The 14,837-nt window shown below is 40.3% G+C and overlaps 2 protein-coding genes across 2 annotated transcripts in view; one reads left to right on the top strand and one right to left on the bottom strand.

Moving 5' to 3' along the window:
* PDHX (pyruvate dehydrogenase complex component X) overlaps window positions 1–11,124 on the bottom strand; it is a 72,794-nt gene extending 61,670 nt beyond the window's left edge. Inside the window, exon 1 of the mRNA XM_051966242.1 lies at window positions 10,962–11,124. Within this exon, the coding sequence (XP_051822202.1) occupies window positions 10,962–11,109 (148 nt within the window). The 5' untranslated portion in view covers window positions 11,110–11,124. The remainder of the gene's footprint in view (window positions 1–10,961) is intronic.
* A 115-nt stretch (window positions 11,125–11,239) lies between these two features.
* APIP (APAF1 interacting protein) overlaps window positions 11,240–14,837 on the top strand; it is a 30,826-nt gene continuing 27,228 nt past the window's right edge. The window contains exon 1 of the mRNA XM_051966243.1: window positions 11,240–11,355. Coding sequence (XP_051822203.1) covers window positions 11,299–11,355 — 57 coding nt within the window. The 5' untranslated portion in view covers window positions 11,240–11,298. The remainder of the gene's footprint in view (window positions 11,356–14,837) is intronic.

The following is a 14,837-nucleotide window of genomic DNA, read 5'->3' as shown; positions in this document are numbered from 1 at the left end:
CCTTTGCCAAAATGTTTTTCTAATATGAAAATTATGTAACCCTAGTATTAGCATTCAGTCAAAATGCAATATACACTATTAATTTCTCTCCCTTAAATAAACCATATTCAGAGGAGATGAACTTTTCAGGCTTCCCTAGAGTTTAAACAGTACCAATATTATTTGATTTCATTATTCAAAATAAAATCTGGTCCCTTTTCTTCATTCCATTAAACAATGCTTTTTAGCTCTTTCTTGCTTAATTGTCACTGCTAAATGTGGCACCAATTAAATCTTCTACTAATTGTTCTTGTTCAAATTCAGAGGTTGTGGGAGAGATGTGGTTTCTCCCTCCCAGTAGAACTAGGTATTTTTTCGATTCTAATCCATACAAAGTTGGAGTATGAACAAAATGTAAGGCTTTTCATCCTCATCATCATTTTAAGTGTTTGGCTCTTTTCATACATAGCTAGCAAGAGAGATGCAGCTGGCTTTAAAGCGATCATATAAAAATCTCTTTTAAAGTTGCGTATAACATACTTAATTTTTGTGTGCAGTAGCTCATGCCTATAGAAAACCATTACTGTCACTAATAAGGTTCAACAGCAAAGAAACGAAAGCCAGTGGAGATGCCAAAGCAATCTTCTGTACTATTGAACAGAGGGCCACATAGGACAAGTAACAAATGAAGTCTCTGTACAAGACTGTGCTGTTGCTGCATCTGCCCATATAAGCAGTAAGTCAAAGACTGAATGGCTATGGATGTTTACGACAGCTTTTGAGGACACTTCCTACATTCTTTCCAAAAGCAATTTGTGAATTTCTAGAGTGAGAGTTTCCAGTAAGTTTCAAATAAAACACTCAAATTTCATTTTCCCTAGAATGGATTTCTGTCCCCCAGACAATTAAACACTCCGGGCCTAACGGCTGTTTCAAATTTCTAATGATACTAAGGGGTTTCAAGACTAAAAAAGATTTCTATATTAACAACCTGTTAAAGTACAAATCCAAAACAAAGTCAGTAGTTAATATGAAGCAGATCTAAGCTTCATTACTCTGACTAATGTAATTAAGGAAATTCAGTGGTTGACATATGGTACTGCTTGTGTTTTATGCTTAAGTCTGAGTTTCTCAACTATAATCCAAGAACACAAGAACCATGAAATGAAGACGGGCCAATGCAGAAGTAAATTACCAAAGCTTTTTCAGCTTAGCTCCTATCTTACCATTAACTTGCATCTTCTATAATCATTATGGAGAGATGCAGCTCATTTAATTATCTACCTTCAACACAAGAACATAGTAAATAAAACTGAATTGTTAAAAACAGCAAAAATAAACCACTTCTGCCATCTGCAGGTTGACTGAAAAAAAAAGCAGAAGTAAATGGAAATTTCTAAAGCAATGCTTTAAGAGCACATATTTTTAAAACTTAAAAATGCTGAGTTCCTAAGAAAAGGCAAATGGTTAAGAAAACAATAGTTCATCTTTTTTAATATTAGTCTTGTCTGTTCAAAAAATTGTCTTAAAGGAGTATTCAGAGTATTCACGTACCAAATAAAAATGTTCTGACAGTTTAAGTAAAGAGTATTATTAGAAAAGACTTATTCTGAAATTAAGAGCTTCAGATATAGAATAAAGGATGGCTATCATTTATGTTTCTCGAACATGCCTGAAACAGTTGTTTTTAACAAGTTTCTAGTTTCACATCAATACCATAGAAGAGATCTACAGCATTTCTGAAAGAAAACCTGAAAATTTCAGCCCAATCAACCCATTTTAGAGATGAAAAACTGAAGCAAAGTAAAGTTACTTGGCTAAGGCTATCTTGACAACAAGTGTCCAAAGCTGAACTGAAGTATCTATTTCTGACATCCAGAGCCCCTTCCAGTCTGTACCACTGCAGGAGAAAAGGAAGAACTGAAGAAAAAGGAAAAGTGGTAAGAAGGCAGAAGAGAAGGGAAGGGGCAAAAGGAAGGGGGGGGGAGGAAAGTGATAATTTCTTTGACTATCAAAGGGAAGTCACTGCTATTTTGTGTCCCCAAAGTTTAGTCCTGAGCTTGGTTTTTTGTCAATAAATACTGGTTGATAATAAAAATGAAAAAAATTCGAATTACCTCAGCATAACAGCTGCATCTATATAGTGCTTTAATGTATGTAAGGTGTTTTACATATATTATTTGATTTATTCCTCCTAACTCTGTGAAGGATTATCATAATGACCCTTATACAGATGAGGAAAGGAAGGCTGAAAGAGGGTTACTGACTTGCTCAGGATCTAAGACAGGATTCCTGGACCCAAGGAAAGCTTCCAACTCCTTGAAGATAAGCCCAAGGCAGAGGAAATTTTCAAAGGAGGGGCCGGCCCATTGTCTTAACTCTAACAAAAGGTCTTCCCCATTCCAATCCACAATTTATTTTCAGATAAAAGATTATCTAATCTTGGATCTGCAGAAGGTAGCTTCCTGTGCTTAGGCATGAAGTAGTGCCTTGTGGGCAAATCACTGGACTTCAATCCTGCCTCAGACTCTGCTGGACCAGTTTGCTCAATTCAGCTGACCTCTCAAATCTCTGTTCCTCACCTGTAGCACTGAAGGATGGGATTGGAGGAGGGGTTTCCACACAAGACTTCTGAGGTCTCAACTTGAAATTTATAATTAAACAGAGGCTGAGATGGTTACATAACCCAGTATTAAATTTCTTTTGTTGACCTAACTAAAGTGATACAGTATCTATATATTAAATATTTATGCATATGTGTATATGCATATATATATATATAAATCAAAATTTGTGTATGTGTATACATGTATTAACATGTAAGTCCAAGGAATTTAAAGTTGAATGGGATGAAACTTCCCAGTAATGAATTCTACCCAGAATTGACAAGGCTCCTACAAGGATGAAAGTAACCTCCTTCCCTCAGAAAACTTGATCAATTAAGGTGTAGTTTAAGGAGTTCTTTTGGCCTTCAGGGGTTCTAGGGTGAGGACAGAACAATTTCTGATTAGCATTCTGTTCTCATGATAAGCAGGAATGCTTCCATACATGTGACTGCACATATAGGAAGATCCCCTTCCAAAATTGCCCTGACTCAATTTCCTTTTGTAATAACATGATTATTACCAAACCATATTCTTAAGTCAAGAAACTCCAAAAGAACATTTTTTGGCCAAATGCCAATTCATAATATGGTGCCTAGAGAACCTCCTTGGAGAAACACATGTTTTCTTAGAAGCAACTAAAGATACCACATAAGATATATTGGAGAAGCAACCAGGCAGTCCCTTGCTTAGAGTGCTGGGGCCTAATTAGGAAGACCCGAATTCAAATCTCTCAATTACTAGCAAGGTAAATACCTGAGCAAGTTACAGAATCTCTACCTCAGTTTCCCCATCCATAAAATGAAAACAATAAGAATACCCACCCACCTCCCAGGGTGATATTCATTTTATTGAGAATAAAATGAGATTATCTGTAAAGCACTTTGCAAACCTCAAAGCACTACATAAATAAGTTATTAGTAGTAGTAGGTATGTCTTTCTCTCTCCAAAGGACAAAGAAATAAGAGGGGAAGAGCAGCATTTCTGAAAGATCAAAACAAAAAACAAAAAACTAATGGCAGAGAGGTGGGAGAATGGAGGTGCAGAACAAGGTACCTGATGTTGTTGGACAGGAGGGAGGGAAGAAGCAATCCTGGGCTAAATGTCTCGCCAATATTATCTCATTAGATTCCTTGTGAGGGGGTAATGGTGCTTATTAAGAAGTACAAACAATACAACCAAGTGCTGGAACAGGCCTGAACTCCCCAGCCCTCACCAGCCCCACCAGGAACAAAGACAAAGAAAACTAGGGACAACCTGCTCTAAGTTCTCCCTCTGTACACAAGAGAGTGGTGAGGAACCCGTGGGAGGCGAGAGAAAGTGGGCCAGGGATGGGGGAAGCTGTCCCAGGGGGCAAAGCATGTAGGGAGAAGGGACAGGAGGCTTGCCATCAGCATAATGAGCAACATTTCAATGGGTAAAGCAAAGAATAGAGCCCGCTCTGGGGCGAAAATTGTGCAAGGAGAAGACAGAAGGGACGGAGGCCAAAATCCAATAAAGATTCCTCTGGAGAACAGGACCTCCTTGGTTACCACACGCAGAACTCAGGCCATTCAAGAAGAACACAGAATCCCAATCCAGAAATTGAGGCTGGGGATAGTATAATCAGAAAAAAAAATGTCAAACACAATGAAGAAATACTATAGATTCAACTCCACAAGTAGTCTCAAAAAGAATAGCTTAGCCACACAAGACATGAAGAGTATAAAATGTAATTTCTGATGACAAGAGGTGAGAATGGAAAAATTCCCTGTTTAAAACACAGTAGTAAATCTTACACAAGAAAGAGACTTCCTGAAAATTAAAATGGGTCAAATGTAAGCCGTGACGCCATAAAGCAACAAGGAATAGCAGAACAAAATCAAATGACTAAAAGGGAAGAAAAAAACAAGATATCAAAAGCAATTGACTAAACTGTAAGAATCTCAAAACATGACACTCCAAAAAACTCTGGATGAAATAGTTTTTTAAAAGCATAAAAGAAAACTGCCCTGATTTAAGACCAAGTGAAAACAGAACATTTCCCATAATATTGTAATATTAATAATAATGTAATATTCTTCTCTAAAACATAATGTTCTCTGGGAGCAGGTTTCTTGGGAAGCTTGGGGAGGCAGCCTTCCTTTCAGTTCAGTGTAATAATCACTTTAAATACAGCCAGGAGTTAAAGTCCAAATCTTTTATTGTCTCTTCCAAAATCTTATCTCCTTCACTTGGGGCTCAGCAAGTTTTCCAGAGGCCTTCCAGAAGCCTTCCCAATCTTGGTTTCTTGACTCTCTTACAGGTGTGAATCTTGTGGAACTGTAGTTAAGTACTAAGTACATCTAGAAAATTATTAAGCACCCTGCTAAACAACCATTGTCTCTATGGATTCACTTACTTATCACCTTGTAAGAATTCTAACAGCCCCTTCCAAGATGAAAATTCCTAAGGACCTCACTACCAAAATCCAGAGCTTCCAGATTAAGAAGTCCAAGTGCCAAGAAACCACAAGCAAGAGCATAAAAGACTTGACAGCTCACTGGAAACGAGAAGAGATATTCTAAAAGGCAAAAAATAAAAGGTTTACAATCCAGCATTACTTACCACGCAAAATTAAACATAGTCTTGCAAGAGAAAAAGTGGAGCTTTAATAAAGAATTCTTCATGAAAGGTTCAGAGCTGAGTAGAGGCATTAAAATGAAAACAGATCAAAAAGAAAGTTAAAGACAACTCCATATGAATATATGGATGGACTATATCAGAACTTCTTAAACTTTTTCTACTCATGATACCTTTTTGCCCGAAAACAATTACATGATCCTGAGTATACAGGTACATAAAATAGGTATACAAGCCAAACATTTAATCAAAATAAATCATAATTCTATGATCCACCCCCATGGGGGGGAGGGGGGGAATTTAAGAAGCAGTTTAAGAAGCTTTGGACCATATGATGATCAAGTGTTTATATTCTGATAGAGCAAAAACAAAAGTCCTTTCTTTTAGTCAAACCAAAAATCAAAACACGTATTACTGCCTACCAACCCCAGTGTTTCAAATAAATGTTGCAGGTTGATTAAATTGAGTCTCTTTTTACAAAGGCAGTGGAAAAAGGAGATGAATACTGAGAAACTTAGAGTGATCCACAGACCACGAATATGGCCCATTTGTTGATTCTTTCCTAACCAACTAAGCAGTTTCCAATTTTCTAATCACCTTGTTTCAAAACACTAAGGCAAAAAGACCAAGTTATATTTAAAACAATAACAATTAGCCATTAACTTCTAGCTCCCTTTTCCCTATTACATATCATCTACTCATAAAATTAAATATAAAGGCCACATAAGTCCCGAAGTTATTAACTCCAAAATGAGATTTCTATTATTTTTTTACTGTGGGTCTGGAAGTCAGGAAGCTAGCATTTGAATCTTGATTGACACCTGTTAATTATATAACCATGAGTTTCTTTCTGTGCATCACTTACTCATTAGTAACATGGAGAGATTACATTACCTACCCTGAGGATAGTTCAATCCAATAAGCTTTTATTAAATGCCTACAAGATGTCAAGTTCTGGGCTTTGTATTGGAGCAACAAAAAGGGGCAACAAGACCCCTGCTCCCAAGAAGCTTGCACATCCCACAGGAAATAACACACAAAAAGACATATAAAGACAAAATATGGTCTAGATTTAGGATTTATTGGTTTAGGGACTTCTGTAAATGAATCTCTTCTACCAATGGAGATCTGCACCTATTCTGAAACTTAACAGCCAGAGAGTTACCTAAGGAGTACCACAGCCAGAGGTGTACCAAATAAAGGAATTGAGCTCACATCTGTCTCTCTGGAGGCTATTTCTCTGTCCATTGCCCCAGCTGCCTCCAAAAGGCTGTAAAGAAGATAATGCTTTGTGAGCTTAAAATGCTCATAATTATCACCAATAAACATTTCCTAAATTCCTGTTTACACTTGGGGACTAGGATGCAAAAACCTAAGTACAATAGTTCTATAATTTAAAAAACTTCGGGGGAGAGGAGAGGAGACTCTCCATACAAAAGATATATAAGGTAGGAAGGTATTGAGCAGTTCAACATCAATTGGAGAAGAGTCAAATTATGAACTTAAGGAAGTACTATTGTGCTGTAAGAAATAGACAGTTTCAGAAAAACCTCAGAAGCACTGTATGGACTGATGCAGGCTGAAGTTAGCAGAATCAGAACAATTTATACAACTCTTCCATTATCCATCAATCTCTTAACATCTTCTCTCCCCACTCCAATTCCTCATCATTCCATGGTACTGTCTACATCAGGAACCAAAGACAGAATGGAAATTCATTTTCATAAGGCACCAGAAGATACTGCTATATTTTTCATAAGAGGAACTTCTTCAGGATTCCATCAAAGTGAAAGAAAGACTTCTCACAACTAGCTTTGCCTCTCCAGGTAATCCATCAGAATATTTTAAGAAAATTCTCAGAGCAATCATCCTTCAGTTTTCTCTGCCTCCTCCCTACTCCATGCCTTGGGTACTTTTTCATCAGGAAGATTTCTAGCACACACCTCTATGGACTTCTCTCATACTGGAGCATCCCTCTATCCTTTCAGCCCCCTCTTCTCATACTGGTGAGATTTCAGAACCTCCATTTAAAGGAAGTATCCAGGCCAGAGATCCTTCACTCCCCCAACTTCTCCACCATGACTTCTCTTGGGTACCTTCTCTGCCCACCCCCAGCCTCTCTATCGCCCTTTAATGCACTTTCTTCTTCCCTTGTATTTGTACATTTACATAGAAAATATCTACCAAGTACCCTTCCACACAATAAATGGTTGACTGCGCAATAGCATTGATTCTAGCGGACCTATAATGAATCATGCTGCTTACTTCCTGACAGAAGGAAAAGACCAGGGGCAGAATAAGATATACTTTTCCTTATACATAGTCAAAATGGAATGATTTTTTTGATTGCATACATTTTTTTTTTAAATAAGGACTGGGGTTTTCCTTTTTTCCCTTAATAATAGTAAGTTTTCTGTTTTTTTTCTTAAATAGCTTCAAGGATTAAATGTTAGATGATAAAAATAATGAAGTTGGAAATAGTAGTAAGTATCCTTTAGACTGCAGTAGTAGTGGTAGTAGTAGTAGTAGTAGTAGTAGTAGTAGTAATAACTACCCTTTGGATTATTAGAATAAGAATAGTAATGATGTAGGGTAGCTCCTAGGGAGGATGTAGCAATAACCCTAAGGCCACCGAGCCTTGGAAATAATGTAGTTCCACAAAAATGCTGACTGTCAGATAATCTGTTGCTCATTAATACAAGTTTCTGAGACAATCTAAGCCATAGAATTCAGTAATGGGGTACATACCAGACTACTCCTCAAACCCATCACTAAGACCACACCACAATTTTATCTGTAAGCTATAAAATTAACTATCAGTGACATGAAGCACCTAATCTCTCTTTTTCCAATAACTTTATTTTCTTGTTCCTGATTCTTTGCTAAGTTCTTTTGGCACTTAGTCCACTTTAATTGATGTTAAAATTATAATAAACTTTGCCCTTTCACTTAAAGATGAGCCCAAGCCGGTAAATCCTTTTGAAACAGCTCACGACACTAGTCTGGAACCCTAACAGTAACTAGGTAGTAATAGTAACTACCCCTTGAATTATTGTAGGAGCAGTAGTAATAGTAACTATCCTTTGGATTGTTGTAGTTAAGAGTAGTAGTATTTATAATAATAGCCTGAGTGAAAAACCTGAGCTCTCCGAAAAAAGTTCCTGAAGGAGGTCGTATGGTGTGGCTCAGCTGAATCATGGTTGCTTGCCGAGCTCCGGAGGATCGCTGTTGCTCTCACAGTGGCCTGGTGCAGGTAGGAGAGGGAGCAACAGATAGGTGCTGATCTCCATTGGTAGGAGAGATTCACTTACAGAAGTCCCTAAACCAATAAATCCTAAATCAGATTGATTTAGGTTTAAGTTCTGGTCCTTAAGAAAAATCTAGCCAGTAAATCCCAGGATATCTTGGGAAGGTTCAGAGGTACAAAAGAGAAAAAGAAAAGATTTTAAGTGCATCTGATTCTAAATGGACACCACAGGTTCTAGGTCAAGCCCCATTTGGTCATTATTTAGGTCCATATTGACTCGGATTGAATGTAAATAGCAGTCATTTTGGCTTTGGTCGGAAATCTTACTGTTGCCCTCCCAGATTCAATCATTCATTTATTTAATTTTAATTTTTTTTTTAAATTCTAGGTGAAGGAGGAGATTCTTTGCCTCAATGGTTATTTAGCCTTTAACACTGAATGGATAAAGGCCTCAAGCAAGCCAAGACTTGTTGAAGACGTTGGCTTAAAAAGGTCAGTCTCCCATTTCATCCAGGGCCATCTCCAATAGTCCTGATCTATATCTTGCCATTGGACCCAGATGGCTCTGAAGAGGAAAGCCCTCCCTCATTCAAGTCCAATTCAGTTACATGTCATGGCATTACCTCCCTGATGTCATGGTCTACTTTGAGAATGAAAGACAAACAACAACAGTAGTAGTAATTTTAAAGTAGTAAATTTAGTAGTAAATTTAAGTAGTAAAAAATAGTACTCTTTGTATTGTTATAGTAGCAGCAGTAACTATGTAGTAGTAATAGTACCAGTAACTACCCTTTGGGTTGTTCTTGTACAAGTAGTAGTAGTAGTAATAGTAGTAATAGGAATAGCCATTATTCTTTGTATTGCAGTAGCAGTAGTAACTAGATACTAGTAAGAGAAGGAATAATAACTATCCTTTGGATTCTTATAGTAAAAGTTGTAACTAGGTTGTAGTAATAGTACTAGTAACCACCTTTTGGATTATTGATGTATTAAAAGTAGGAGGAGTAATGGTAATAGTAGTAACTACCCTTTGGATTGTTGTAGTAGCAGTAGTAATTATGTAGTAGTAATAGTAATAGTAACTACCTTTTGGGTTGTTCTTGTACAAGTAATAGTAGTAGTAACAGTAATTGTAGCCATTACTCTTTGTATTGTAGTAGGAGTAGTAACTATCTTTTAGATTCTTGTAGTAAGAGTTGTAACTATGTTGTAGTAATAGTACTAGTAACCATGATTGTTGATGTATTAAAAGTAGGAGTATTGGTAGTAGTAACTATGTAGTAGGAACTACCCTTTGGATTGTTGTAGTAGCAATAGTAATTATGTAGTAGTCATAGTAATAGTAACTATTCTTTAGGTCTGGATTTATTTGAAGGAGGAATAGTAATAATAGTAGTAGTAGTACTAAAGAAGACCCTTTGTATTGTTGTAATAGGAACAGTAGTGGAAGTAGTAGTAAGAGAAGGAGGAGTAATTATGCTTTGGATTATTGTAGTAGCAGTAGTAATTATGTAGTAGTCATAGTAATAGTAACTACCCTTTAGGTCTGGATTTACTTGAAGGAGGAATAGTAATAATAGTGGTAGTAGTACTAAAGACCCTTTGTATTGTTGTGACAGGAATAGTAGTGGAAGTAGTAGTAAGAGAAGGAGGAGTAATTACGCTTTGGATTGTTGTAGTAGCAGTAGTAATCATGTAGTAGTCATAGTAATAGTAACTACCCTTTAGGTCTGGATTTACTTGAAGGAGGAATAGTAATAATAGTGGTAGTAGTACTAAAGACCCTTTGCATTGTTGTGACAGGAATAGTAGTGGAAGTAGTAGTAAGAGAAGGAGTAATTACGCTTTGGATTGTTGTAGTAGGAACAGGAGGAAGAGAAGGAATTAGTATTACTCCGTAGTTGCTACTGCTATGACAACTATACAAAGAGGAGTAATAGTGGTGGTGGTGGAGGTAGTAGTAACTCCTTTAGAGTGAGAGCTGCTTGAGAGCAGGGCCAAGCTTTTTCACAATTTATATACTTCAGAGCTCAGCTGGCACATAGGAGGCACTTGGATTTATAGGACGCTTTAAGGCTAGCAAAGCATTTTAAATAAGTAATCTCATCTGACACAACAACACCTCTATCACGGATAAGTACCAATACTGATTCCGCTCTACAGATGAGGAAACCAAGGCACAGAGACCGGGGCTGACTGGCTAGAATCACACGCCCGGACGAAGTGGGGGAGCATGATTTGACCTCAGGACTTCCTGACCCCAGGTCCGAGGGCAGAGGGTGGAATGATTAAAATGCCAGAGAAGTGAAGCTGGCGGGGGCGGGGAGCAGCCCGTGACCTCTACGGTCGCCTCCGGCCAGCCGCCCGAGCCGCGGCCCTCTAAGTCAGTTTCGCCACAGGACGGGGAGTAGAGGCGAGCCTTCAGCCTTGCCCCCAGCCCCCGGAGCCGCGGCCAGTCCCGGTCTAGTCCGGTCTGCCTCCCCTGGAGCCCGGGATCCGGCTGACCCAGCCTCTCCCTCCTCAGCACTCACCCCATAGCCACGCCGTGCTATGCAGCCCGCGGCATCCCACGCTGCGGCCGAGCGAGGTCACGACGGCCTCGGCCCGCCGGCCACTCGCAGAGCCCAGGAGGTAGCGCAGCGCCCGGCGGCCGCAGCCCAGCCGCAAGGAGGCCGCCATTTTTACAGAAGGACAGGCGCCCTCCGGGGTCCTCAGAGCCGGCCGCCTGGCCTGCTGAGCTCACGGCGGATTGGTCCGCTCGCCTAGGAGCCCCGCCCCTGGGCTGATCCTCGCTCTGCCTGAGTGAAAACCCCGAGCTCTCCGAAAAAGGTTCCTGAAGGAGGTCGTACGGTGTGGCTCAGCTGAGTCATGGCTGCTTGCCGAGCTCCGGAGGATCGCTGTTGCTCTCACAGCGGCCTGGTGCAGGTAGGAGAGGGAGCAATCGACCTTGGCCATTATTCTATTAACGGTCCAGGGGTAGGAGGAAAAGGAGGTAGAGGTACACGCACCCGAGGCGTGACTGGTGGGGGGAGGGGCTGTCAGGAGGCCGCTTCTGTAGCGGAACCTCTGCGCATGCGCGCACGCCTTTCTCTTCCCCCCGCCCCCCCACGTGCCAGTTGTTTGTCTGCGCGTCACCCCGAGATCCCCAGCTTCTGCCCCAGCTTTCCGCAGCTGGACTGCCTCGGACCTTCTCCCTTCTTCCAGAACCTGGAAGAGGTCGGGTGGGAATCCAGGGACAATGTTCCTGTGTGTTCCACCTCAACCTTAGAACGAAGGGAGTCAGACAAGGAACATTCAGGAGAGAGAGACAGAGAAGAAAAGAGGATTTCTAGGTTCGACCCCTCCCCGCCCGCCCCAGCCCGGGGGCATTGGGCTTCCTCCCCCGTTTCTTAAATAAGGAGGTTGGGTTCCACGCACCTAATGCCATCTTGCAATTCGGTGTAAAGATTGATTTTAAGTGGATCTGAAAGGTCATAGAAAGTAAATCTGTACCCCAGGAAATTGAAGCTGCAATCAGCACTTTCGTCGAAAAATGGGAGCTCAATAATGCTTTTTGAGTGACCAGCTGATTGTGTCTGGGAGTCGAGTGGAAGAGTGGTTGAGAAGAGACCAGATTATGGGCTTCTAACATTTCTTGGTCAGATCTGTAACTTCTTTGCAGAGAAAAATTAAGAGATTTGACAAATGATTAGATAAGTGGTTGAGCCTGAGAGAAGAGTCGAGGGTGGCCCCGAAGTTGGAAGAATGGGGGCACCCTGGGCAGTAAGGACTTACAAAAGAGGGGAAGAGTGAGGTGCCTGTAGAATAGGCAGTCTGAAATGTCCTGTAGGCCTTGTCAGGCTGGGGTAGAAGGCAGCAAAAAGAGTCCTGGATGTCTGGGAATTCTCTGGATAGAGCTGATCCCCCCAAACGGGAAGAGAGAGACGAGCTGGAGATCCAGCGGAAGAGACCAGAGGAGCAGCATTCTCTGGCCTAGAAAACTGGAAGGCGGCTCCGAGGCCGCAGAGTGGTCTGGAAACATCGGAAGTGAGAAAGCCCCATTGAATTTGGCACGTGAGAGGTCATGAGGCAGAAGCTGGACTGCCACCATTAGAGGAGAATGTGGGACGAGAGAGCATGGATCATTTCCTTCCGATTTTAGCCTCTAAGCTGAGTTTAACTGAGGTGACAATAGAATCGAAGTGGACCCCAGAGCTTGGACCTGTGAAGCTATAGGGGCCCCTGGGAGGAGAGCCGGGTCAGTCCTGAGGCCAGCAGCCCCTTCTCACTTGACCATCACCATTTCCAAAGAGTTCTGGTATGGAAAAGAAAGACCAGGGAGATTCTGGGTATTGGCAAAGGACCTTCACGGGTCCCTTGTCTGGTGCTGCAGTGTCCTGCTTTGTGGAGCCCCCTCCCTCTGACTATGCTGCTTCAGGGAATTATCAGCTAACTACTGCTCCCCCCTTTAATTTCTCTGGCCTCTTTCTCACCTTTTCAAAGCCAGCCCTCTAATCTCCAGTCTGTACTCTCATTGCCGTTTTGTGACTAGAGAGATACTTTGTTAGCCAAAAAGATACGAAACAATAAATGTTTATTAAATACTTACTTAAACTTGTTAGGCCCTGAGTTAATTCACAGAGATACAAATAAACCAGGGCCCTCCCCTCAAGGTGCTTAGAATCCAGTGAAAGAAGGCTATGCTTTGAAGGAAATTGAATTGCTTGGGGGGAGAGGGGAAAAGTCCCTCCTGCAGGGTGCTGCATTTGGATCTGAGAATTGCTGCTAGTGAAAAAGAAAGAGTTTTTTTTTTTTTTCCCCCCCCCCAGTACTACTTGGAATATATAATCAATTGGCAACATTCTTGGGCACTTTTCACTTTCATAGAAAGAGAGAGTGGTAGGAAAAAAAAATTCCTTAAAGAGAAGCTTTCAGGGAAATACTTGCCTTTCAACTGGCAAGATTTGTTAAAAGAATGAGAAAACGTTACCTTTTCAAGGGCAGGAGACAAAAAGAAGTGACCAATTACTTGTATAAATGTGAAAGAAGATCTTTTAGACAAAATTTCACAGTTTAGATTGGGTATCTTTTAATCAAAGATAAGTAGTGGTTACAACAGTGAACGAGACCATCTGTTTTACAGGTTTTTTTTTTTTTTAATTCTTACTTTCCACTGTTAGACTACCGTATTGTTGTGGGATTTCTACATTATTAAAAAGTTGAGATGGCATGGAATAATTGTGTATCCTACTTCATACACACACACTTGCCTTCTGCAGGAAAATGTTGTAGGTCACATTGTTCCTCAGTGTGATGAGCAGGTTTCTATTTACAACTTGCTTCATGAACACTCAATAGATTATTGAACAAAGTATTAATAGTGGCATCTATTTTATATCTTCTTATGTAAATGGAAGCCATCTTGCTTTAATAGATTCCTTTAAAGCTATACTTTGTTCTATTGGGTCATTTGCTTTTTTTGTTTTGTTTTGTTTGAGGCAGTTGGGGTCAAGTAGTTTTGCCCAGGGTCACACAGCTAGGAAGTGTTAAATGTCTGAGGATGTATTTGAACTCAGGTCCTCCTGAATTCAGGGCCAGTACTCTATCCACTGCACCACATAACTGCCTTTCAAATGCTTTTTTTTAAAAAATCAACAAATCTCATTCTCTCATCTGTCAGTTGTTTGACCAAATTATTTAACACCCATCTATTAAGTACTACTCTGTGTAGAGTTGGCCATAGAAGGCCAAAAATGAAATGCTCCTTGCTTTTGGTGGAGCCTGTTATAATCTCTTGGTATAAAGCATAAGACATGGCAGCTGGATAGATATGGAGGATTAATGAGGTTCTACCAGGGATGCCAAATTTTTAAACCGGAGTGAATTGGTGAGATAGGGATTCCATTAGAAGAGTAGGTAGGAGGAAGAAGAAAGTGAGTTTTCTTGGGAAACTGGATTTAGGAAAAAAGACATTGCTTTTCAGTCCAAAATGTGTTAAATGTGAGATGTTTCCATCCAGTGGAAAATGTCTGTGCATTTGTTTCTGATGTGGGCTTTTTGAGTGCAAGAAGGAGACTCAGACAAGGAGAAAGAGGAATTCCAGGAAATGCAGAAAGGAAAAAGAGAGGCAACTGACAATGTCCCGTGCCATGTCCCATGAGGACTGAGAGCCCACCTGATTCCTAGCAGCTCACTAATGATTCAGAACTTTTTTAAAGGGAACTTTATTTGAATGATAAGGTTGGAAGCCAGATTATATAGAGGGCTTAGGTGAAAGAATGGGAAAAGAGGAACAATCGGCTATCTGTACACGTTTTTCCCTAGAAATTTAGTTTAGAAAAGGAAGGATAGTGATATGTGGGGGCATCTAGTGAAGGCTATTGTTTGTTTTTAAAGGTGGAAGAGACTTGAATGTGCAAGTAATGTAC

This window comes from Antechinus flavipes, chromosome 6 (assembly GCF_016432865.1).
Source record: "Antechinus flavipes isolate AdamAnt ecotype Samford, QLD, Australia chromosome 6, AdamAnt_v2, whole genome shotgun sequence".
Classification (NCBI taxonomy): domain Eukaryota; kingdom Metazoa; phylum Chordata; class Mammalia; order Dasyuromorphia; family Dasyuridae; genus Antechinus; species Antechinus flavipes.
The sequence above is the reverse complement of the archived record's forward strand: the minus strand, read 5'-3'. Positions and strand labels throughout refer to the sequence as shown.